Consider the following 26,566-nt stretch of genomic DNA (forward strand, 5'->3'; position numbering starts at 1 on the left):
CCAGAGACGCTGTTTCTGTAACTGGAGAGGCAAGAAGAAAAGGCTGACCTCAGACATGAAAGAAACCTAGGGCCCGGAGCTATATTAAGGCCTCCACACCTCCTCCCTAGCTCGCACCTTTAGCAGGCTGGTGGCACTGGGGGAGGTGTGGCCCTGCAGGCCAGGCTTCTGGAGACTCTACCGCTAATATCCCAGCTTACATTATATGAGGGACAGCTAGGAGGGAGGTGTCCCCAGGCACTTGGGAGCAGGAATACGAACAGCTCTCCATGCATTATAAAATGTTGCCATGCTTCACTGAAAAACCTGATGAGCCCCCACCGCCTCCCTCAAAAAAAAAAAAAAAAAAAAAAGATAAAATAAACAAACAGTGCACCACCAGTTAAGTTACAGGGCCTGGACTCAAAAGATAAAATGAGGCCAACATACAGGCCTGACTACCAGCTCACCATAAATTGTAACTGGCCCCAGGCCTGCGATTATCTGGAAGGTTGCACTAAAGTAACTTTTAAAATACTCTTCACCTTATCTTTAGGCCCAGTCAAACACATACATACATCACCCGTCTCAGATCTCTGCCATTAGTGTTCCATTTAGACTTTTCCAAAACAAGGTCATCCCAGTAGGGCCCTTGCCCTGTTTCCGGTCACAGCTGCGGACTTTCACCCCCTTCTCCAACAAAAGGGACCTTGTACACAAAATTAACCCGAACCATTAGTCTGTGCGGTGTGAGAGAGTACATTGAGCCCTCAGAGTATTTACCCTCCTTCCAGGCCCGGCCCAGGGTACTGCCCAGAGGGCCTCCCCCACGGAGGCCGGGGGAGCTTCCCCAGAGATTAGAGGCCCAGCTCCCTCTGCCTGGCTCTGTGGCTGCAGCTGTGCCTTCAAGGCCCCACTTTTCAGAGAATAAACATAAAGCTTTTTTTTTTTTTTTTAAAGAAAGAAGGAAAAAATTTTCTTCCAGACTCAGTAGAAAATAGTGTGATTTCAGCACTGACAAGGGCTGGAATCATCCTAGATACTGCTGAGGTGTCCCAATAGGGCGGCCACTAGCCACATAGGGCTCCTGGGCACTGGAAATGCCGCTCGTCCCAACTGCTAGAACAAGAATGTCACACCATGCGGTGCATAAAATACCCACTTTTATTTTTTAATAATCTCTATACCCCACATGGGGCTTGAACTCACAATCCCGAGATCAAGCGTCACAGGCTCTACTGACTGAGCTGGCCAGACATCCCTCATTTTAACTTCATTCCACCTGTTTCTTTTTACTTTCTGGTGACACAACCACAAGAAAATGTACAATTGCCTATAGGACTTGGGTTCTTTTTCTACGGGACAGCACTCTAGAGGACAACAGTGATAAAGCCTCAAACAGGAACCTGTTACCATGCCCTAAAAGGAAAGGCTCTTAGTTTTCAAATGCTAAAAAGACCCGAAAATTAAGCAAATGGCGACATCTGATATCTGCTAGGTCACAGCACAAGCTCAGAGGCCGGTCAACATGTCTGACTTGGAGGAGGCCGGAATCTGCCATCTTTTTATCCAACAGAACAAATGCAATCTCTGTCCCAGAGGTTCTCAACCTGGAATGATTCTGCTTCCCCAGGGGACCGTGGGCAATTCCTAGAGGCATTTTTGGGGCGGGGGGGACGTGCTACTAAGTGGGGAGAAGTCAGGGATACCCCCACGTCCCCCAATGAAGAACCACCCAACCCCAAATGTGAACAGTGCCCAAACAGGAAGGAACTAGAACTGAGGTCCACTCAAGCACCTTTCAGTACTCAGATTTCCAGGGGCAGGGGGCCAGAGGAGGCACCCCTTCACAAAATGGTTTGCCTGCATGCTTAGAGATGGTCACAAGATTTTGTGGCATCAACAATGTGGGCACGTGAAAATAGTAAGAGTGATAATGTTAAAACAACAGTCATTTTCTCACCAGTCTGAGGACGGTGTCAAGGGGTTGATAGGTCTGGGTAGCTCTGTTTTTCAAACTAGTAGGTAAAAATATGGGGCTCAAAACTCAGAGCAACGGGACCCAGATCACCCTCCATGCAAAATGACCCCACTCATGGAGGATTTCAACCGGGCCAGCCACTTGCATACCCACCCCTGACTCAGAGGTTCCAGTGATGGGCGACTGAGAAGCAAGGAGCTGTGATCCAACCTGCAGGGACAGGAAGGGGACAGGGCAATGGACAGACGAGGCCCAGAGAGGAAGAGCGGAGGATGAATGAGAACAGTCCCTTCCGCAGAGACAGGCTGGGAGGCAAAGCAGGAAGGGGGGGTGGGGGGGAGGCACATGATAATTAACTCAGCAAGTTGATAGTATTTGCATATAAATGCCTCCACAAATCACTACAAACAAGCCAGGACAAGTCAGGCCTATTAGCATATACAAGCCAGCCCGGGAAGGCCTCTCTAGGTGGGTCATTGAGTGGGCTGCTCACTTAGAGGGCCGCCTGCCAGTTTCAGGGGGCGGGGTGGGGGGCACGGGAGGGGAGGGGAGGGCTGGGGAGGATGAGGACGCTCTGTCTGCTTCACTCCTAAACACATTTAGCTGCAGCATGTCAAAAAGAGCTGGCCTTATTCCCAGCCCTTAAGGGGGGAGCCGAAGAAATGCTGGACCTTTGGGTTGATTTCTTCCAGGGTGCTGAAAGACAAAAGTAGCAGAGGGCAGCGGCCACAATGGAAGAAACACAAAGGAAGAGGAAGGCTGGGGATGGGCGCTATCATTTGTGGAGAGGCCACTCTGCAAGCCAACTGCCGTGAGGGCGGTTTTCTACGGAGCTGAACCCCCTCTTTAATGTGAAGTGTGTATTATGCCCATTTTACAGATGAAGGAAGTAAGGCTCAGAGAGATTCGATCATTGGTCCAGTCACACAGCTAGGCCAGGCCAGAGCTGGGCCTCAGGTCTGTGACCCCGGCAGGCAGACAGGTACACGCTAACCGCAGGGTGAAGACCACCAGCAAGCCTGCCAAAAAAAGCAGGCTCTTCTGATTCACCTCCGCTTCTCCCACAAAACCGAGTGTGAGCAAAAGAACCCCCAGTGTAAGGGCTGGCTCATTAGCCGCTCTCTGATCCTAAAGTGACCTCTCCCCGGTTTTACTAATTATCTCATTCCTTCAACCAATGAAGAAGACTGCACCTCCCTCCAGTTAGACACTTGAGCGTCTGCACTAGGATCTCGTCTATTCCCCAATGTCTCCCCTGTCTGGACAACTGTTCCAGCTTCCCCAGCCAGGGCAAAATAAAGTGACGGGCCTTTCCCAAAAATGTAGGAGTTCTCCTGTTTCCCTAAAGACAACTCTGCCTCTGGGTGGAGGAAAAACCAGACCCAACTTCTTTGAAAATCTCAGCGATGTTGATGCTCAATCTCAAATGATGTTGAGCTGTATCATTTTCACTACTGTCACATCTTTTACCTGGAAATATATTTTATTTTTTTTTAATTTTTATTTATTTATGATAGTCACACACAGAGGGAGAGAGAGAGGCGGAGACATAGGCAGAGGCAGAAGCAGGCTCCATGCACCGGGAGCCCGACGTGGGATTCGATCCTGGGTCTCCAGGATCACGCCCTGGGCCAAAGGCAGGCGCCAAACCGCTGCGCCACCCAGGGATCCCTGGAAATACATTTTAAAAGGAAGCCAAGTAGGCCCAGGTAACAAGTGTTCATACAGCCAGGTACACCGATTGACAGTGTTTATCAGAGCCTGTCCCCTGGCAAGAACTATGTATGGAACATAAAAGTGACACCATTCAAGAAGCTGGTAAAACAGAGGTGGTATTTAACAACAGTCACTTGAACACTGACACCAACCTCCTGACACACAGTGAATCCACAGGCTTCCTAAGTATCCAGAAGTTGACCTGACGCTGTAAGCAAGGATGCAGATGTTCCATGGAGAAATACAGAGCTGTTACAAGAAAAGCAAAAACCACTCCCCCTACAAGCCAAATGTACATTAAGAACCAGGGCCCCGAGCCAAAGAGCATTTTAGGAAGCAGTGCCTGAAATGGTGGAAGAGGCGTGCATTGTTTCTTGAGCAGTTAAGAAAAATTGTTTAAAAAAAAAAAAAAAGAAAAAAAAGAAGGGAAAGTTGCTGAGAGGGAGAAAAAAAACACACGTGTTTTTTTGTTGTTGTTGTTGTTGTTTTGTTTTTTTGTTTTTTTGTTTTTAGCACATTCTCACCGGACAAAAAGATGTCAGGAAGAGAAAAGTTGTCCCAAACAGGCCACTCAGAGACTGTTAAGTGTGGGAAGCAAATAAGTTCGTGTCTACACGTATGTACTTTTTATAGACTTACAAGAGTTAAAACTCTTTTGAAAAGGGCTTTTTATACACTGAAGGGAGACTTCCATATTTAAACAGGCACTTACATGACTTGGGGGGGGGAGGGCAGGGAGGGCCTGCAAGGCTGAAATCAAATATCAAATTAAGCCCCTCGGTCTTTTCTTCCCTCGGCTCATCTGACTCCAGAGATCCAAGAGAGAAGTCCTGCACCTGCCTGGGAACCGGCAGTTTAAGGCTGAAATGCAGAGCCCACGGCAGAGGTGTGCACAGGCCACAGACATGTTTTTCTCCAGTCACATTCCTGGGTGAAACTGGGCATAACCAAGAAACCACAAAATTGTCTTCTTGCACCCACTTCCCCCCACCCAGCCCCCAATCTCCCAAGCAGGTCAGCCCTCCTTACCCCTCAGGAAGTCTACACACTGTCCCCCCTCCTGGTCTGCTAGCCCCTACCATGCTTTAGCCTCCCATCACTCCCATCACCCCCATCACCCAAATACCCGGCTCTTCTCTAGGGCTGTTGCTGCCCCAAGACACGCACGCACACACACACACACACACACACACACACACACACACATTAACACCAACACACACAAAGTAGGGAGATCTGGGCGGTCTCCAATTTCTGCCTCCAGAAGCCTGAGGTTGGGGGGCGGGGGGAGTGTCTCACTCCCAGATCAAAGGTTTGTGGCCAAAATCACTTTCAGGACAGTCCGTGAAATCGGCAGCAGATGAAAATTCCACTGTCTTTTCACAGAGTCCAACGGAGCCAGTTTTCCCAGTTCAGATGACGGAAGATACTCTATGAACTCCCAAATGTTGCCCCAAAAGGCCCACTTAAAAAATTAAAGACAAGATAATCATTTAAGAGAGCCTTTAAGGCTATTATGTGATTAGCAGAAGAGAAGGGGAGATGGATGTTGGCAACTCCCTGAGTTCACTGCTCAGGGGGGTCTTCATGGCTTCAGTCTCAAGCCAGCAAGAGCCAGAGGGAGGAGGGGGCGGGAAGGGAGTGCAGGTTCAGCCCACCCCACTCCTCCCTTCCACGGCAGCCTGACACCCACTCCCAAGGAGGGGAGAGGATGGAAAAATCTTGGAGGGAGACAAAATTTAAAGCATGAGCAGCTCAAACACCTAAGACCCCTGCCCCCAGGGCACAGAAGGACAGGGAAGGCCCCTCTGGAGGGGTGCACCAACTCCCCCCAACCCCCCACCCCATTAATCCTCCTATTGACAGACTGCATGAGGACCCTCCTGTGGGAAGGGAGAAGGCTTCACCCAAAAGGCAGATTAAGCCCAGGCATTTTACGAAGAGGTCCTGTCTGGGGTTAAAACCAACAAAACAGAAGTCTTACTCTGAAATGAAGCCAATTTTGTCACCTAGCAAACTTTCTCTGTCTCGTTTCCCATTTTTATTCACACCCCTATCCTAGCAAAAGCAAGAAACTCCAGCAATGAAGGGTGAAAGAAGGGAAGAAACATCAAAGGAAAAAAAAATTCACCTTTAAAAGTCACAAAGCAGCAGCTAAGGCACCTTTCTTGGGCAAAGAACTCTCTAGAAACACATCCATCACTGCTAGACCACTCACGCCCTTGTCTCCACCATCCTGTCCCCTGCTCCAAAGAATGAAAACCAGAAAGAAAAAAAAAAACCCAAAAAACAAAAAAACATTCAAGTTGTCTCACTGCTGTGAAGCTTCAGCACAAAGCTGCTGTCAATTCCCCAGTTCTTGTCCATACAGGAGACATTTACCACATTGGGGGAGGGGACCCTCTAACATCTGATTGATCTCTTTGAACATGTGCAAAGTGACAATCTGGCAGCCAACTTTAAATCATATAGAAAGGAAACCTGACAGTTGTTGATTTTGTACTTTTTCTCCTTAATCTGGATTTTGAGAGTGGCTTGCCAATGAGCCAAGATTTTTGCCAGAGTTCCTCCCTCGGGGCAATTTGACTCAATCTTAGCTTCTGTATGTTTCTCCATTTGAGCAGCCTAAGGACTCTGGACACCGTGCTTTGGACCAAAAAGGCACCCTTTAAAGTCTGGCTGAGACTAGCTCCTGCAAAGGCATTCCCTTGCCCGCGCTCGATTAAAACTGGGTCCCCATTTCCTGGACCGCAGCTTCTAACCCAGGCAGAGCATGGTGGTTCTGGGCTGTGCTGGGATTTCTCACAATCCCCATTATGACCAAATTCTCCTACCAGAGCATTTGGATACCCCTGTGAAGTGCACTGCAATGGAATCTGCCTTCCTGTTGTGTTTTGATGGTAACGCCCCCATCCTGGTTAATTACACGAGCCTTGGGAAGCAGAGTAGGCCAGCAGGCCCCAGCATTACAGAAATAGGCCAGCCTAAGAGCAAGTAACCATTTTAATAACAAATGAAAGCATAAACCACAGCACACACCATGCTTGTTGAGGTTACGGAGTCAGGTGCATTATCCCTGTAATCCTGGCAAGTGTGAGATGAAGCCTGCAAGTTTCTTCAGGCTGGAATCACTATCACTGTCATCTCACCAAGATGATGAGGCGTAAACCCTTCAGGTTAGGAAGCAAACTAGATACTCTAAAAAGTGGGTGTAATAAGTCGCTCTTCCTTCTAGTGTTTGGAAGGGTTCCCCACACTTTTATAAAATGTTGCTTAGTCACTTAAATATTTACATGTTAACTTGAGGCTGCTGCAAGTCCCAGGTGAAGGTCTGCTTTGGGCCCTCCAGCACTTCCAGGCTCTCACAGTAACCCCTCAGAAGCAACAAACAAACAAAAACTCCAATGCCCAACAGCACACAGTGACAATAAGTAAGGACACACTCCCCGAATACCACTTGTGACCAGAACTGAGGTAACTGAGCTAAATCATCACGAGCCCCAGATAATACTTCGCTGGGATTCCGGAATCACAGATTTATTCCACCTGTGGGTCACCCAAGGTGAACCAGGCCTGTCCTGGTAGCGCCTACCAATCATCATTTTAAGTAATAATGATGAAAAGTGAAATCTCGCTTATTTTAGCTCCTTGCCACTGGCAGTCCAATTGGCACCGAGTTTACACGGCAGTCCGAGCCAATCCCAAAGCAGCAAGAAGGAAGGCACTTCGCTGTCCTGTTGGAAGGAGCCAAACAGAGGCCTGCGGGGAGCACTGTTTTATTTGGGTCCTTTCCACCCTCCCTGAGTATTCATTTGTGCAAATAAAAGACGGAAGGGAAGAAACCAAAATTAAAGTTTCAGGTGGTTGGGGAAGCAGCTCAGATTTTTTTTTTTTTTTTTTTGAAGAGTTACCAAGTGTTTCCCAATAGTTCCCTGTCAATCACAACTGTTTTCAGGAGAGCTGGAAAACAGCAGCTCTATCCCAGAGAAAGTGCAGCCGCTTCAAAAGAGAGCTGGGAGAGAGAGGTGACCCATGTCAGGAAGACAGAAGGTCTCCAAGTCATTTAATTCCCTGTGATTCCAAAAGGGCTGATTTTAAAATGTAAAAGTGCTTGTTTCTGCATCTGCCCCATGTTGTTAAATAACACTTGGGCAATTAAATAAAAGAGCAAAGTGTGACCCTAGCCCATTCCAAGAGGCACTTACACGCTCTCTGAAAACATGCTGGAAAGTAAATGCAGACAGTCTCCTTAGTCCTGTAATTTAAGGACGAGGGAGAGGAAAAGTTTCTCTTGGCCTTCACAGCCACACACCCTCTGAAAGGGGGCCTTCCGGGTCTCTGCAAAAGAGAATGAACAAAAATACAGGTGTGCAAACATCCAGGTGTATGCCTCTCTCCGAGGACTCTGTTCCTGAAACCCTTACATGATTGAGGACTGTGGATCATCCTGACTTTCCACACATCCCACCTCTGTTCCTTACTTGCTTTTCGTGTCTGGGTTGGGTAAAGAGGATTCAGAATCTCAGGCCGCCAGTGGCTGTTCTAGTAACAAGGAACAGGCCATGCTCAGGCCCTGGCCTCTCTGGATCGGTTACCTTGGAAGGTGTAGGTTTTCCTCTCACGTGCAGGTCTCTGCCCCAGCACTCAGGCTTCCTTCTCCAGCCCAGCCTCCTGGAACTCATGATTTTTAGGGTTTCCCCTTGAAACTTATCCAGAAACCACAGCCATTAAAAGAACACGAAGGTTTGACACCTCCTGAATTTAGGAATGAGGGGACTCAAGGGGCCAACTCTACAAACTCGCACCTGCTGCTTGATGGCAAAGAAACAAAGTTCCCCAACTAGTGGGAGCGAGCTTTAAATTATACTCTATTTATTTAGTGACTTGTCTCCAAGGATCTCGAAGCATGGGGCATGGGGCGAAATAGGATGACGTGTAACTTTCTCACTATCTACCTTCAAGGCTTAAGTTTGTTTTCCTTGCTGTGCCTTGATACATTCCACCAAGCAGGCCCCAGCCCTAGGAAAAGGCCTTCTCCCTGTGCCCAAGTGGGGGCCCTCTGATCTCTCTGAGCTTATCTGTCAGGGGCTTTTAGAGTCTTCCAGGCCTGTGAAATGACACAAACGGGGGGGTGGGGGATGTGGGGGGGTGGAGACAGTGACGACCCTCCTGGATTCACCTGCTGATGGCTTTCATTTAAACCAGTTTTACATCCTGTGCACCGCTAAAGCCAGGCAGGGCACTCTTGTAATACACCAGGCACCAGGGATGGTCTTTGCCCTCCAGGTGTTTCACCATTCTTATAAGACAGGTATGTCCAACTCATTAAGACCATTTTCCAGAAAGTTCTTTTCCTGCTACTAAGTGTGCAACAATGATTACTTTTTTTTCCCCCCTGCTGTTGACCTAACTTGGGCAATCTCTCTCCTTTAACAGGACAAACATCATAGCTCTCCCTCTTCTCCACGCCTCTCCTCCACCCCTCTCCCCACGGCAATGTCTTCCCAGAGTGCGACCTAAACTCCAGTTAGAGGGTGGGCGAGCGGCTCTCCTCTCCAAAGGTGCCTTCCAGCTCCAAACCCGGTTGTCCCTTTAGTGACGCCACAATAAGCGCATTCTTCACATTGTTTCAAACTGACCAGCGACTTCTCTGGTGCTGAAGAGGGTGCATTTTGGGGGGCGGGGAACCCAAACTTTTAAAGGACGCTAGCGCTGCCCCAAAAGCAAAATAAGGAAGGAAGAAGGGAAGAAGAGGGAGAGAGAGAGGGGTGGGGGTGGGGGGAGGCGGCGGCTGCCCCCGGGGCCCAGCAGAGCAGAGCCGAGCCGCTCCCCACCCCCAGGTAGCTTGCTCCGGAATCCACTAGTTCAAGTGCATGCAGCCCGCCCTTCCCCCACAGGCCCCGCGCCGAGAGGAAGTTCAGCCAAGATCCGCGGCACCTGCCCGCCGCGGCCGGGCGCGAGGCTGCACTCACCTGGCACACAAAGGCTCCGCGCACCTCCGCGGGGAGGCGGCGCCCGCAGGTCCCGGGGGCGGCAGCGGCACCCGCGCCCCGCGCTTGCCCAGCCCGGGCGGCCTCCTCCGGGGCTCCGGGGTGGCTCCGGCTAGGTGCAGGGGGGCCGCGGGCCGGGGCCGGGGGCTCATGCTGGCGGCCGCCCCTCCCCGGGAGGGAGGGAGGGGGGAGGGGGAGGGGGAGGGGAGAGGCGGGGAGGGGCGCCCCGGGGCGCGCGGCGGGGCGCTGGGGGCGCTGGGGGCGGGGAGGCCCCCCGGGGCGCGCTCGCGTCCGGGTCCCCGGCCCCGGCCCCGGCTCCGGCTCCGGCTCCCGCTCCCTCCCGGCTCGCGCCCGCCGCCCGCCCGGAGTCGCTTTATGTAAATGAAGCTCAACTCGCAGTTTGCAGGCTCACCGCCCGGGGGAGGGGGGCGGGCGGGGCGGGGGGCCTTCGGGGATCCACATTACACAGCAACAAAGCGGAAGGTTAATTCGAAACTCCCAGCGCCGCCGCCGCTCGGCTCCCCGGGCAAAGCCTGACATCTACAGTCGCGCGGGCGCAGGCCGGGGCTCGGGGCTCGGGGCTCGGGGCTCGGGGCTCGGCGGCGGGGACCCGGGCCCCGGGGGCGCTCGCCGCGCCGCGCTGCGCAGGCCGGGCCGCCCCGGGAACAAAGCCCCGTCCCTCCCGGGCCGCGACCCCGCTCCCGCGCATCCCAAGTCAGGGGCCGGCCTAGAATCGGACGAGGAGAAAGGGGCGCGCCCTCGGCCACAAGAAAGGGAGCCTGGGGCCTCCGAACCCGAGCCCTCGGCCTCCGGGCCCCATCCACGTCACAGCCAGGCCACTCCAGCACGGGGACATCAGCCAATGTGGACAGGAATTTATTGGAAACACACACACACACACACACACACCCATCCTATTAACTGCTTTACAGAGCACTTCTGTTTTTCAGCTGCAGAAACTTAGAAAAACATCCCCTGCTCTCCAGTGACACTTTAAGGATAGAGTTCTCCAAGGGAGAGAAAGAATGAAGACGGGAAGAGAAGTCGCAGCTTGCAAGGGAAGCCTGCACTCTTTTTTTTTTTTTTTTTTTTTTTAAGACTTGCCTTAAAAAGCCACATCATTTCAGATAAGGCATACATCAGGCCCTTCCCGGGGAGACTCTACTGCCAGGTCGAATTTAATAGGGGGGGCACCCCAGTTGGTCAAAGCCAACTGCTGGACGTTTTTATATCTCCCCAGGTTCACCTTTTTACATTCTGATATGCAAAGGCAAGCCCTACAGAAAGCTCACCGGAAGTCCCCTGTCCTGCCTCTCAGAATCCCACAACTCAGCTCTGTCTGATTTTACTCCCGCCCCATTCTCTCAGCACAGAAAGGCACCTGCTTGTCCCCTGCTGAAAGCCACCCACCCAGGCTGGCCCCACAGCCTCGAAGAGTCCAACTGCGCAACAATGACCCGTGCAAGGGTGAGAACTATAATGAGCTCACGAGGCAAAAAGCTGTAGGTATGGAACCGTATCAGCACTATGCACACACTGATGCAGGGGGAGAGAGGATGCCTGACTGATTAAAACTATCCCATCACCGCGTAGAAGGTGTTCTGCACAACGTAATTTGGGTTCAAATTAACGTAAACATCCAACCTGTTGGGGACAGACAACCCCTTCCCTACATCTTAACGTTTCAGTCCAGAAAAGAGACTCCAAAAAAATTTTTTTCCCTTCCGGTAGGGCCCTGGGAGAAAAGACTGCCTCTAGGGAATCATGTCCGATTAGGGACAAAGGAGAGCACAAGCCAAATTCTGTCACACATGAGAGACTGTATGGGGAGGAGGACTGGAGAGCAAAAAAGGCAAAGTGGAGGATGATTTTGCAAACCAGAGTGCGATCACTGTGGAGCTGTTTCCAGAGCACCTGACTTTAGACCCAAGAACAGGTGGTGTTTTCAAAACACACTATTATTTATATTAGCCACAGGAGTTGAGAACACCTTAAAGAAAAACCAATTAATAATTTAATTGAAAAAGTCACTATGAATAATACATGAAGATGATGATGCTAGCAATAACGCAAGTAACGTGGCGCCCGCCACCCAGATATGACTTTGGAAATGTCTTCAGGAACCTCAGGACTCCCAAGCTCCTGGGTCCTACCTGGGAGCCACCCCGTAGCCTGTTAGATAGAGACAAGAAGAAAATGTTTATACTCCCAGAAAATCTAATTTTGCTGCTTTATCTTAACTTTTATTAACAGGGGATGACCTCATAATCTGGTGACATCATGAACCTGGTGGGCCGACAGATAAATATCTTCAATAAAATAAAAGCTAGAATGCTGAAGAACCTGCTCTAAAGTAAGCTGGAAGGATGTGGAGGTGCTGGACAGAAGGCCCCAGGGGGATCTGCAGGATCCTGCCAGGGTCCCGAGGGGCGGCCACCTGACAAGTAGAACTGAGAGTGACCGTGGGTCTATCTTACTCCAGCACCAGCTACGTATGTGCTCAGAGCTGGCCAGCTTGCCTTTGTTACAGGCAAAATTTTAACAGGTGAATCCACAGGCAAGTAATCTATGCATGGCCTCTGTAGCATTATGAATATACAGGACTGCCAAAAAGCTGGGGCATTACCTCTACCAAAACTTATTTCCCCCATTAACAATCGCTTCAGCAGCACACATACTAAAATCCGTAGGAACAAAACAATACCTCTCCAGAGGGATTCTGAAACTTTTGCACTTAGGGGTGGAATCAACAGTTTCCCTGAAACACACGTTGCAAATCCTGTCCTCCAGCTCTGAAAGGCCCTGGCCCTTCTGAGGGCAGATGCCTGTAGTTAAACCCGTGGCCTACCCAGCAGAGGCAGCCTGGCTTGTTCATGGCTCCTAGATACTGTTGACAAATAAACCCACTCTCAGAAGAAAAGGCAGTTCTCCATAACCAGTCTCATCTCCTCTGGACACCGTAATTGGCAACAGCCAAAAGGATAAATATTTAAAAATAAATCAGGGAATGCTGACCTCTTCCCTACTCCTCCCCTGACCCACTCTCCAAGCCAGAGGCCAGCCCCCCCCCCCCCCCCCCCGCGCCCCCAACACTTAACTGACTGGTAAATCACAGTGATCCCAACTGAGCCAAACTGGCTTGCCTTTCTCTCCACACACACATTCATTCTCCAGAGCTGTGTCCCCTCACTTCAGCAAAGGTAAATATGATCTCTGAGCTGAGACACAGTGAATGTCAGCATTCTGACTTCCAGCTAAACCTGGACTCTATTTTCACAGCACAGCTGGGTTTCAGGGAGATTAGTGTATTCCTTCAGATCCCTGTATTTTTATGAAAATACACATTCACACGGATTTTAAAATTAGTGCTTAAATAACCTTGAGGGTTTAACAAAGAAAAAGCCAGGAGAGGGCAAAAACAAAAGTCCCTGAAACAAACAATAAAAGTCATTTAGAGCTAAATTGCACACCATGCCCTGGATTCACCCCTTCATTTCTAGGCAGTTATATTTAGGGATGTGGTACCTGCCGGGTGACCAGGCCCTCCTGGGTGTGACAGAGAATACAGGCTTTCCTCAGAACTGCCCACACTCACCTCCATAACCATGGGAGGCTGGTGTGCCAAGGCCTACGCACAGATGTTTTGATTCACATTTCTCTGACACATACCTCAAGGCCTCCATCTATTGCTACAATGCTAATTCCAGAGATTAATTTTTTTACCCCCAAATCATGGCTGGAGCATTATCTAGTTTACTTGCCCACCCTCCCCAAATAAGACCCTAAATCTGTCAATGGCACACATGCAAAAGACACAAATGAGCAACCTTTTTTTTCTAAAAACTGATTGGAAGATTTTCCAAATTAATTTTAAGTTGCAAAGCCTAAGACCGCAAAATATAAAGAACTTGCCTTAAAACAGCTTTAAAGCATTAGGTAAAGGGGTTGCTCTCTCCCTCTTTTTTTTAAACAAAAATATTATTTCTAAAAGGGCAAAGAGAATTTGCCATGCAAGACTTTTATACCCAGGGGGATTCTTACATTTGTGTTTCTAAACCTTGAAATTGAGAATTTTAATGAAAAGGCAGACAGATGCTTAAGGATAGCATCGCAACCAGAGTCCATACATTACAGTTGAGAAGCGCTTTGTTTGGGGCCAGGAAAAAGAGGTGGATTCCTATTTCGATCATGGGCCATCCCCACTGTCTGACACATCCCTTTGCGCTCTGCCTGATGCAAACCACAGAATTCTTGGAGGGAAGCAGGTTGGAGGGAGAAGAAAGGAAAAAAAGCAAACAGGAGAGGAAAGAAAGGGGGGGGGGGATGTGGCCTCTTTATATTAATTGTAGTTTGAAAAAAAAAAAAACAATCTCAACATCAATCCCATAGTATGTACCAACAGCTCCCATACACATGTGTTAAAACAATCAATTAAACAATATGCCAGGAGCACAATAACCAGGATCAGATTTTTTTTTTTTTAAGTGAAGAATTTCATTTAGCTTTTGCAATGCCTTCCTATCAAGCAACCACTTCTTGGGGCAGGACACTAAGAGATAAACAAAAGATGACCCAGTTCACACTTCCCAAATGAGAATCCCATTTTCTTATCTTTCCATTTTGGTGCGTTTTTGTTTGAAATCTGTGCTAATCTGACTTAAGAGCCAGAGCTGAAATTTCACATATCCTCCAAGTCAGCCAGTGTTTTAGAATTTGGATTTCTATTGAGGCTGTTCCAATCCTCAGTGAGGCCTACGGTAAAATGTGCTTCATGCTGTTTCGTTTGTCTCTCTGCAGACAAATAGAAACTGTGAAATTTAAAGAATGGATAAAAAAAAAAAACAAAACCTAAAACAAAGAGGTTAAAAAAATAGGACAAATGTTTTTGCTTTTGTGTCTCCCTGGAGCAATTGTTTGGGGGAGTCTGCATTGACAATAACCATGAGAAGGCCATCTAAAGGCGATGCGCACACAAGGGGACTCCTTGCCTGCTGCCTTTGGTCTGGGAGAAAAAGCACCTTAGCTCCGTTTTCCAGGAACAAAAGGCCAGGGCCACGGAAGGGGGGAGAGGTTACTGGGGCTTTCACATGGAGCCAAGTGTCAATGCAGGTTCATTTTTCACCCGTCTTAGTTGGAAAGCAGCTCAGTGAACTTCCTAATGACTGCTTTTCCCTCTCCCCCTATTATTTCTAAACCTAAAAGAACAAAACAATAATATTTTTTTAAACCTAAAACCCATCATCCTATTAGAGGAAAGCCTTGGGGACCTACAAAGTTTTCCCTCTTTCCTTTCCCCACCCTACTTTTTTTTCCCCCTTTTCTTTTTTTTTCCTTTTTCTTTTTCTTTTTCTTTCTTTCTTTTTTTTTTTTTTTTTTTTTTTTTTTTTTAGAGGAGGGAGGATTCCAATTGTAGATCACATGGAAATAAGAGACACTGGACATTGTGGTCATTTTTAGTAACACCAGAGAACTGCCTTTATGTCTACAGAAAGGCAGGGAGTAGAAAAATAAACGCAAAAGGGGGGAAAAACTGAATAGGGATAGAAGGTGATAGTCGGGAAGCTGTGGGGCAACGCCTGCAAACATGTTCTTTTTTCACAGCATGAAGTCGCTAATGCCAGCTTCAGATTTGCGAGTGAATCAAAGTCATCACTACGAGGTTGGGGGTTTTTTTGGGGGTGGTGGTGGAGGGGTGCCTGAGAAGTGGACAATAAGGCTGTACTAAAGACATAGGTGTGTGGGTGTGGGTGTGGGGGGGTGCTTCAAAGAAAGGAAACTGAGATGAATCACTGCATGCCATGGAAATGCCAGGGCAAGTGGATGTCAGAGTGTTTAACCAGATTCTAACCTGGAAACATCTTCCCCAGCGGGTGAACCCTAGGACGAGGCAGTGACACGCAACCCCTCAGCCTTTGAACCCAGACCTGGCAGCTTGGGAACGCGTCCCCCCCCCTTCCCCAGGCAGTCAGTCCCAGGCTCAGGCTGAAAAAGCGAGGTGGGGGTAGGGATGAGAGGGCCCAGCGAAGAAACACAATAAACAACTCAAATATGAACGGAAATGACATCAGCAAAGTGAAGGACCTGTTTATTGCAGATCAAAACAAAACAAACTTCCAAACCTTTTGTGTATACAAGATAACTCTATAAAAAGCCCTCCTAAAATGTCACCAGGGTCGACACATCAGCATCCCAAGAAAACGGATGACAGTTACCAAAGGGGGAGGGGGTTGAGAGGGGAGGAAGAGGGGGATGAAGGGAAGAAGATGGGAGGAGATAGAAAACCAGAAGGGGCCAAAAACCCAGCTGACGAGTTCCCCCCTCTGCTGATCCTTAATATTTATTGGTGTTTATAATCTAAAAGCCATGCTCTGTGTTTCACTTAATACAAGGCCAGACAGTGCTGTCTAATGAGGCAGCATTACAATCAGCTTGTAATACTGAATTTTTAATGCTGCCAAGGATTCTGTTACATAATAATATGAAAAACAGAAGCTGAAAGTGGGCTCTCGGTGACAGGCCACTGGAGGTTCCAAGCAGGCAAGCGCTACGAGCCCGCCTTCCCTTCCCTCTCCCTGCCCACCCCCATCTCCCGGTCTGCCATCAGCCCTCCATCCCTATACAGGAGGTCGGTATGGAAACCAAGAGGATTTCTTAGGAAATCCACTCTTTTTATTATGACTGCCATTATGATCATCTTGGATCCCAAGTTATATTTCAAGAGTTTGAATTCTAACCTATCTGGGGTTAGAAGTGTGCAATGAGAATTGGGGGAGGCTGAAGAGACAAGGGGTGCAGGAGTGTGGGGGGGGAGCTTATTTTGAGAAAGCTAAACAATACAGAAAAAATTGGGGGGGGAGGAAGCTAAGAAGCTGGCGGGGGGGGGGGGGGGGGGCCGAAGTCTGCCGACCATATTCACAGCTGCCGCACTCAGTTTACATCGGTGTAATTTAAAAGCATATATATAGCCGCCGTCTCTCTTCTCTGTAATACCCCAAGACTGTAAATCTATAACCACTGCAATGATTTAGTGATTAAAAACATGATAACATATTGTGTAACTGCAAACCACAGAACCCCTGCCAACTCTCCTCTAAGATAAAGGGGAAAAAAATACAGAAAATGTGTTGCTTGCAGCGATCTTCCTAAACCCAAAAGATTTTAATAAAAGAACCTATATAGTAGACTCATCGGAAAAGGGTGAGTGAATTCTATGTGAAGCCAGCAAAGGGGTGTGGGGGGGGGGAGGGCAGCTTTATGTGGGATTCTTTTCCTTGTACTAACAAATTACGACCTAAACATGCCTTTTCTTTTCTCTCTCTCTCTTTTTTTAATAGTTTGTTGTAACTGGAATAACTGGTCTTGTGTGCTGTCTTGCATATTCAAAGCAGCTTTGTAATCGGATCTGGAGACCCAACCTTATTTGCCTGAACTCAATAGGGTTTTTCTTCTCCCCCCTCCTCTCTTGTTTTGTTTTGGATTTGGTATTGTGGGTTTTCTGTTCTTGCTGGAAGCAGACAACCGCGCAGGAAGAGGCTCTGGTGCCTTTAAGCTACAGAGCAAACACCTGAGAGGGGGAGGCACAATTTGTAACATGGCAGGAGGAGCCTAAAATATACACAAAAAAAATAAAATCAAAGCAGCTGTAGGGGTTTTGGCCTCTGAGCAGCTGACCTGACCCCATTCTGTATATTCTTTTATTTCCCTATTGCAGGATTCCTGCACCTTGGGTCAGATTCGAACTCAATGTGACCCTGAGGAGAAGGCAGTCACCGAGCCCTGGAACTGCTCCATATGTAATGGGGATGGGGGGGGGAATGAAGGGAGTGTAAGTGCATATGCATTCAGACTCCCCCAGTGTAGACACCCACACACTATGTACTTACACACACACACACACACACACACACACACAATCTGTCAGGGATGCCAGGCCGTGGGGCCAGGTCCAGCCCAGCTTTCACAGCTCACACAGCTGAGAGCCTGAACTCTCCCTAAAGCCCCCCAAAATCTTCGTATCTACAACTCTACCCATAAACACATGCATGCACAGACCAACGCTCCTCCAGAGACTTTATATGTTTAAAAAGTCCACAGATCTGAATTGCCTCCTCTCTGGACCTGAGCAGGGCAGTTTATTCAGAGAAATCAATAGGAAAGAGCATTTGCAAATATTTATATAAGCCCTGTGCGTTTCAGCATTAAGTAATTAAAAACTAAAACTCAGGGAGGGGGAAGGGAGGAGACATACAGGCAGAAGAAGGCTACAGGCCTAGAGTGGGTTTTCCTGCCCACACCTCATCTCCCCAAACCACAATCCTTTCAAAACTGACTCCATGTACACTTTTTACGAAATCCTGTTCGTGCACCATTTGCTAGACTATTTCAAAATCATCTCCAAATATGGATTCACCTACCACCAAGCTTTCAAGCCTGACTATAAGATAAGTGTCTGTATTCTCTCTCTCTCTCTCTCTCTCAAATGCACACACAGCAATCCTTACTTTTGACATTGCTTCAATCTCTGGTGTATTACTCTCTACCGTATTCATATTTCTAAATTATTTGCACTAAAGATATCTAACATAAGATGAGAGGAGGGCCCCCAAGGTGGTGATTCAATGAGTGAACACCTCCCCCGAACCTCCCCCCAATACTTCCTACTCCCCTCAACCTAGAGTATACTCACACCTTGGGGGTTTACTGAAATCCACATATGTAAACAGATCTGCCCCCCCCCAATGTACAGTAAAATGAAGGAGTTCTTAAATGAGCCACTATCCAGTGGACTTCCCCTATATTGTTCCGGAGAGCTGGGCAGTAAATTCTGCTTGTACTGCCTCTAAATCCGCTCTAAGAAGCCGACTGAGGCACTGGAGCACCCACACTGCAGATATTGTAGAAATTTACAGTAAATGTAGGTACACGATTGCAGCACACTGCCCTATTGATTATGCAGATTGTGATCAATCTTTTCCCCTCTCCCATTTCCCAAGCCTCTTTCTGAAGACCTCCAAATAAGTTGCTGTGTAAACTAACCATCCTCCCAAAGTAGGAAGAAAAAAAAAACAATTTTTAAAAAAACATCATAAATCCTCAAGTGTCCCCCCCCAAAAGGATTTTTTAATTCCAAAGTGAATTTATGCTTTGCAATTTGCATTACAGTCAAGCGATCACCGTATGTCATCTTCTTCAAAGGTGCTTAACAAACCCCCTTTTCAAAGTCACTAGAAGTGGAGGCCAGAAAAAGGCAATCAGGCTCCTTCCATATAGTCCTTAGATCACGTTTCAATGATTGAGACCAATAAAAATTGTCATATTTCCCTTAACTTGGAAGCAACAAGGGGGAAAAGTTAAGTGGGTGATTTTTGAAAGCACTTGTAATCAAAGAATTTGCCCCAGTCGAAGGAATTGCACAACCTTTTGCAAAAAGTCAGCTTCCGAGCAACAGATTAATTTGTAAAGTAAAATGTTATTTTTCGAACATAATAAACCTACGACTCCTCGAGTCCTTTCACGATTTAAATATACTAAGCATATCCAATACACTCACATCTAGCCTCCAAGAGATACGCCAAAAAAAAAAAAAAAGATGTACATGAAAACGCCTGATGGCAAAGAGTGAAGCAGGGCGAGGGGGTGAGTGGGGAATGGCACGTAAACAATCCCAGATTCGTGTAAGGAAAAAAAAAAAAAAAAAGGAAGAAAGAAGAAAGAAAGAAAAAAGAAAAAGGGAAGGAAGAAACAAAAAAAAAAAAGAGAGAGAGAGGAGGAGGAGAACGAAGAAAGAGAAGCAGGCACGCGGCGAGGTCCCCGGCCCAGCTGGTCCAGGAGCGAGGCCGGCGGCCCCGCGCCCCGCGCCCCGCGCCCCCGGGAGCCCCTAGTGTCCGGGGCAGGGCCCCTGCGGGCGCTCGCGGCGCGGCCGGCGGGGCAGGGGGCGCGCAGGTACCGGGCCGGGCGGAGCCGCCTCGCCCCGCGCCGCTGTCGGACCCGGGCTCCCGCCGGGCGGCCGCAGCCCCGCGAGCCGAGCCCCGCCGCGGAAGGCGCCCGCCCGCCCGCCCGGCCAGCGGCGGCGGCGGCGGCGGCGGGGGTGGCTCGGCCGGGTGCGCGCCCCGCGCGGCGGCTCAGCCCGGGGCCCCGGCGCCTCTCGGGGTGGGGCAAAGTTGGGGGCCGGGGGCGGCGGGGGCGGGGGCGCTCGGCACCGCGGTCCCCCGCCCCCGCCGCCGCCGCCGCCTTTGTCTCGGCGCCCGGACCCCGGCCGCCCTCCCGCCCTCGGCCCGCGCCCCGGCCGGCCCTGCCCCGCGGCGCCTCCAAACTCGGCGCGCGGGCCTCGCCCCGGGCGCCTCCACCCTCCCGGGGGTCGCGGGCGGCCGGCGGCGGCGGCGGGAGGAGGAGGGGGCGGCCCGGGCTCGGCGGCGGCGGCGGCGGCGGCGGCGGCGGCGGGAGGAGGAGGAAGGAGAAGAGAAAGAGAAAGTTTGGCGCAGGGGGAAGGCGAGCGGGACGCAGCGAGCGAGCAGGGCGCGGGCGCGGGGAGCGCGGGCGGCGGCGGCCGGGCGCGGGAGCCGGGAGGGGGCAGGACGAGCCCCATGCAAAGCAGCCCGGGCGCCCCGAGGAGCCCCGCGTCCGGGCGGCGGCGGCGGGAGGAGGAGGAGGAGCAGGCGGCGGCGGCGGCGGCGGCGGCGGCGGCGGCGGGAAAAAAAAAAGAGGGAAAAGTTGCCACTTACGCGGTTGCTTCTCCGGCGGCGGCGGCTGCAGCGGCGCTGCTGGCGGCGGCGGCGGCGGCGGGAGCTGGCGGCGCTTTTAATCCCGAAAAGAGGCGCTCGGGCCGCGGAGCCCATCAAGGCAGCAGCGGCGGCTGGCGGGGGTCGGCGGCGGCGGAGGACGCGCTGCTGGCGGCGGCGGCGGCGGCGGCGGCGGAGCTGGAGCGCGCTCGGCGGAGCCCGGGGCGGGAGGCGGCCGCAGCCGGGGAGCCGGAGCCGCCGCCGCCGCTGCCGCCGAGCAGCATGGTTGGCGGGGAGTTTACAGCCCCCGGAGCGGGCAGGGGCCACGGAGGAGAAGCGGCGGCGGCGGCGGCAGCGGCTCTAGGCTGTAATTGGGATGCAAAGCAGGCGGCGGCGGCGGCGGCTGCGGCCGGGAGGAGGAGGAGGAGGAGGCGGCGGCGGCGGCGGCTGCAGCGGTCGGAGGGGACGCGCTGGAAGTGGGAGCTGATGAGTGAAAAGAAAAAAAAGTCTTTGGATCTTTATTCTGCTAATTAGTTTCCTGCAAAAAATGGCTGTGATTAATTCAGTGCGCATGTGCTTCATTACCCAGGCACGACGGGAAGGGCTAATTAGCCACCTTCTGGATCAATAAGATTCAGCAAAAAAGAAAAGGGGGAGGTGGAGGGAGGCAGAGGGGAGGAAGGGAGGAAAAAAAAAAACCGGGGGAAAGTGATGAGCAGGGCAAGGAGAGCAGGAAGAGAGGATGGGAGAAGAGCCCAGGAAGAGGGAGAGAGGCACCAAAAGTTTATGCATGTATTAAAAACACACACACACGCACACACACACGACACACACGCACACACACACATACACACCGAGAAGTGAAATGCAGAGAAGCAACAATAGGAACCTGGCTAAGATTTTTTTTTTTTTAAGATTTTTTCTTTCCTTTTTTTTTTTCCTTTCTCTTTTCTTTCTTATTTTTTCCCCTTTCTTTTTCTTGCTTTTTTTTTTCTTTTGACAAATGCAGCAATGTTTAAATTAAATAAGAAGAGAGCATCTTCAAAGAAGAAGGGAGCAAGGGTGGGGGGAAGCAATAATGGAGTGGGACAGCTTAAAGCAAAGATTTAAGTGAAAGGCAGAGAAGCAGCTCTAGACAAAATAGAGGCCACTTTAAATTGCAAATCTGAGATTTCTTTTTCCCCAAGAAGGAAAATTATCTCCCCCCCCCCAAAAAAAATCAGAGGACAAAAAAAAAAGATAATATGGACAAAACTTTAGCACGTACCACAGACTAGACCAATATATATATATATATATGATATGTTAATTTTGTCTTCTGAAATAAGATGCAATCAATCTTCTCTGGTTCTTTAGAAGGAGAAGGGGAAGCAGGAGTGATGATTAGAAGGAATAAAAGGGGGAAAGTGAAACAGAACTGAGAAGGGGGTTAACTTGAAGGAAAGACAAGAAAAGGAAAAGTTGCACTTGGAAACAAGTCCAACTTTCTACCTTTTTGGACCTAAGAGAAAAGTAAAATCAATTTTCTCGTGTAAAACCTGGAAAGCAGATGTTTTCAAAACACAGGAAGCTATTTTGCCATCAAAAGCAGGGATGTAATAAAGGCAGTGAAAAATAATTTCAAACTAAATTCGTAAGAAAGAAAGCCAATATATTTAAATAGCGAGGAAAGGTCTAGAGTGGAGAAAGGGGGGAAATTATATACCCCTTCCCTCATGCCAAAAAAAAAAAAAAGTCTCACAGCTTCCTCCAAGAGTTTGGAGCAGAGTCTCGAAGCCAAAGGGCTTGAAATGAGAGGATGGATTTCAGATAAAGACTAGGAGCAGTACATCCCACCAGAGCCCAAAGGAGATCCCTGGAATCAAAGACAGCAGCCAGGGACCCTGCTACTGTACCGATTCCCAGTACATCAAAGCCATCACTTAGGCGGGTGTACGGTACCTCCAAAAAGCAAGCAAACAAACGCAGGAAGAACAAGAGTCTCAGTCTGTCTCTCTCTCTCTCTCCTTCTCTCTCTCTCTCTGTTTCTCTACCCCCTCTTTCAAATCCTAGCCTTAGCGTCACTGCTAATGCAATAGATTTTTTTTAATGACAAGTATGTATTTATGTAAGTTCTAAATATGAACTAGTACCACTGAAATTACAATGTCTGGAATAAAATAAAATGCAATTTGCACTTTAAGTGATCTGCAAACAAATGCAAAAACAACATTGATGTTTCTGAAGGTATTTTTAGTGAACCCTGTAACATCAGGTAGACAGAGAGCTCTCACCAAAACTTATTTTTCTTAGGGGGAAAAAAAGATTTTTTTTTTCCCTCAGCCTCACTGGATTACTTATTTTAGAAAGAATTGGGGAATTAATCGGGAAATCTATTTGATTAGAAAGGAATTCTTCATTTTGAGAGATTTTTTCCAATGCTCTTAAGAGCATGCAGCTTCTTAGTCAGGACTAGGAGGAGAAAACGGTTTAGGATTTTGCAGGGTTACCTCATCTAATCCTTGTGAATTCACTCTGGGAATAATGCTGTTTTATTTAGAGAGAAAAAAAAGAAAATACATTTAGAAAAATCGGGGGTTTCCTCTCTATGAGCCAAATCTGGATTGCCATTCAAACTTTTCCTGGCTGCTTTTCCATGCGGGACAGTTGATCAATAAAGCCAAGTCCAGCCTGGCTTGCTACAGGTTTCACCAGTCAGTGCTTGCAAAACCTTTGTCATTTTCTAAAAATAAAAAAGCTAAAAGTTATTGTAGAAGAAGGGGCTTTTTTTTGTCCCCTGCACAATGTGTCTTTTGTGAGGTTAATGCCATTCTGGGCTCTCGATAGCCCTGGACAATGGGAACTCTCCAGGAGCCTGCAAAGACTCTGGCTTTTTTCTTTCTTGATTTTTTTTTTTTTTTAAGGGAAGGATGAAACATTCCTACAGTCCAAACACAACTTCTACTTTGATTAAATAAATATTTATCTTTATTGTAGCCATTGTATATTTTTACCTTCAGTTTGTCCGGTTTCTGATTATTATTTTAAATTTTTCATTGGCAACAGTTAATCTTTTTTTTTTTTCCCTTTCAGTCCAAAGTGCAGGTCAGTGTAAAATGTAGCTGACTGAAAGAAGACTGGTAAATTCTGAATTTTTCCATAATACATCAGGTAAGGAAAATTGCTCAGACCTTCAGGAGTATATTTGCCTCTTATTTATCTGTCTTCACAAATCTTCATAATTCTGTTGGTTTATTTTTTTAAGATGCAGCAGAATTAAATTTCTCCTTGTAGATCTTGGAAACTCACTTTAATGCTCTCTGTATTTATTTTCTTTTAAAAATGTAAATAGTACTAGGAGCGAACTTGTAGCTTGTTATACAAAACAGCGCGGAGGAAGTCAGTATCTCCACTGGCATAGGCTATTTGGGGGAAATTCTGGATATAAATGTATTTCATGTTGCAATATAGGAAAATGTCAGCTTAATCTGGTAAATACTTATGCTAATTTTACTCAGTGAATTCGTTATAAGGAGGAGAGGTACCAAGCTTGTATGATTGAATAATGCTTAGGCGATAATCCAGCATCTATATGGATTATTTTATGTACAAAATGAAAAAAGGAACCAAGAAATTCAGAATCTAAATCCTTCATTTAGCTGGCAAGAGGGCAGAAAATTTTTTAGACCAATCTGTTTTTAAGACATTTACAGTAGGGACAGAAAGTAGAATGTAGGCTAAGTATTGCATTGATGTGTATATTTCTCTGCCTCTCGCTCAAATGAATGGATACAAACACAAAGATATATGCATAAATGGGTACATAAATATACATTTGAATGACTTTAGATGTCTTTGCGTCTCTGTGTGTGCTGAATATATGTGCACACAAATATACAAGGTATACATAAAAGCAGGTACTGTACAGAGCTATGCGTGTGCTCTCGCTGGGGGTTTTTGTTTGCAGATCTGTTTGAAGCTACTTTTTTTGCAAATATAAAATAGAAGTGTTGGTTTAATGATGAAGATGTAGATGGTGAATTTGAGTAAGAATCTGCCTCCCTGCAATTTTCAGAATCTGGGGTTGCAATGTGAGCAGATATTATTTGGTCCAAGGGCTGAAGATGCCGTGGGCCAGTCTTAAGGAGAAAGAGAGGTGAAGGGGATCTTAGGAGATCTCACTTCCAAAGAGCCTAGCTTCTGGGCCTTGGGTTTTCTTCTGGTTGGGGGACACAAAAACAAAAAAAGGGGGGGGGGGAGGAAGGAGGAAGAAAAAAAAGAAAATCCGTGAGGAGCCAGGGGAGGTTGAAAGGACGCCTCTGCGCACAACTCTAGAGCTAGATCTGAAAGCAGGGTTGCAGGGTGAAGAATGTGCGGGTCTCTTTTTGAATGTGTATTGTTATTCTAAGTCTATTGTATGTATATGTTACTGTCCTTTCATTTGCCACGACAACATATGGATCCCATAAATGCAGACATGCTGAAGTGCATCTGTCTGGGTAGTTAACACGATCCAAACATCCCTCTTCGTTCCGCTGACTCGGGCTCTTCCTCGGGGTCCCTGGCTGCGCTCGGGGCTGGCCGGCCCTTGCCCCAGGCGCGCAGCACCCTGCAGTCTCGCCCTTTTGTAGTCTCCCGGTGGGATCCAAGGTGCCGCGCGGAGGAGGCGGGCTGCTCCGGGTCCGGGGTCACAGGCTCTGCTGCCGCCAGCCCCTGCGCGCCAGGAAGCGAAAGGGTTAAAGCCGCCCGAGCTCTGGGAAGGGGCTGCGCTCTCCCCGGAGCGAGGTGCCGGCACCAGCAGCTGTGATTTAGGGGTCAAGTCCGAGATCACCTTTCTCCTGCCTCTGGAAACAGCAGAAGATGGGGTAGGGAGGGAGAAACAGGAGAGAGAGGCAGCCAGGCGCGGCACTTGGCGCTCCATCCATCCGTTCCCTCCTCCCCGACCTCCCAGCCCACCTTCTGACCCCCAGACAAATGGAACAGTTCCCCTTTCTCCTAGGGGTGCAGGGTGAGGTCCTTCTGAGCGTCCAGAATTGTTCCAGCCCCAGCTCAATCCCAGTGCTGAGCCTCTGTTATCCAAGCCCCAAACACCAAATCAGAAAGTTTGCTCTTAATGCACCAGAGGGTGAGCAGATGGGTGTGGGTTTAAAAAAAAATGCTCCCCGTTTGTGGAAGACAGGGGTGCCCTTGCCAGGGTGGGGGAGTTTGGATGTTGGCGCCAACCCCGCAGACTGGGATCCCGCTCCTCCTCATCGTCCTAAGCGGATGTACACAGTGGTGTCCATTACATGCAGCTTCTTGCTTTGTGCCCACAATCCCAGCCAAAAGCTTTCTTTCCCCCCAGCTTGGGCAGCCTGGAGAATACTTTTGTCAAAATATTTTTCACGCCTGAAAGATAACCAAAACCCAAATTCAGATTTGTTTCTGAGCCTTTTCACTGGAAAAGAGCAAAGCGTCTGAAGTCCCCTTTTGTTATGGCGCTCCACGGAAGCACCTGGTTGTGGGGCTCAGTGCCCAGGTGACGTCCTGGGCACCGTGGGCCGCATACGCGGTGCCCACAAAAGGAGCTTTAATTGAGAAAGAGCTTCCCAAATCCCCCTACCAGGTTGGGCTTTAGGACAACGACAGCTCTTTTGGAAAGTTACTCCAAGGAAAAGGAGTTTTTGGTGGGAAAAGAACTGGCTGGAAATGACAGAGAGGGAGAGGGAGAGGGAGGGAGAGAGAGAGAGAGAGAGAGAGAGAGGAACTGGATCCCTGGGGGGACACAAGACAGGTGGGGGATGCTAAGAGTGGGTAGAGAGATGAGCGCACGAGGGTGTCCACAGACAAGGCACTGCCCGCGGAGGCTCGGTGACGCGCTCCCCAGGCGCTCCCTCCAGCTGTCGGAGCGAGGGCGAATCACCCCGATTTCCGCTTCTGCTTCCACGGCCAAGAGTGGACCAGCTGGTCCAGTAGGCAGCTGAGGTCTGTCTTCCTAGCCCCGGCGCCCCTAACCCCGCCAGAGCCTCCAAACCACGGAAATCAAACCAAATTGGCCGCTCGAATCTAGAGAGGTTTCATCCCTGGGGCAAGGGGGAGGGAACAAGCCTTTTTTTTTTTTTCTTTGAACTCCGATTCAAAAGAGACCACAACCTACTCTTGAGTGCCATCCCCAATACAAGGATTGTGGGTATGTTTCATTCTTTCATTCTTTCTTCCCTATT

At 49.0% G+C, this 26,566-nt stretch overlaps 1 protein-coding gene across 7 annotated transcripts in view; it reads right to left on the reverse strand.

Moving 5' to 3' along the window:
- The window catches only part of ZFHX3 (zinc finger homeobox 3), a 244,988-nt gene extending 224,471 nt beyond the window's left edge, over positions 1-20,517 (reverse strand). The window contains exons 1-2 of one of the 7 annotated variants that reach the window (XM_041772939.1): positions 9,649-11,275; positions 7,882-8,014 (exon numbers count right to left, since the gene is read on the reverse strand). Coding sequence is in view for 1 of the 7 variants with exons in the window: in XM_041772945.1 (XP_041628879.1) it covers positions 7,882-8,122 (241 nt within the window). In the remaining 6 variants the exon portion in view is untranslated. Of the gene's footprint in view, positions 1-7,881; positions 9,622-9,648; positions 11,276-20,387 lie in introns of those variants that run through there. The other 6 variants (XM_041772947.1, XM_041772942.1, XM_041772938.1 and 3 more) reach the window with 6 other exon arrangements.
- Positions 20,518-26,566: the final 6,049 nt, after the last annotated feature.

This window comes from Vulpes lagopus, chromosome 10 (genome assembly GCF_018345385.1).
Source record: "Vulpes lagopus strain Blue_001 chromosome 10, ASM1834538v1, whole genome shotgun sequence".
In the NCBI taxonomy this organism is placed as follows: Eukaryota; Metazoa; Chordata; class Mammalia; order Carnivora; family Canidae; genus Vulpes; species Vulpes lagopus.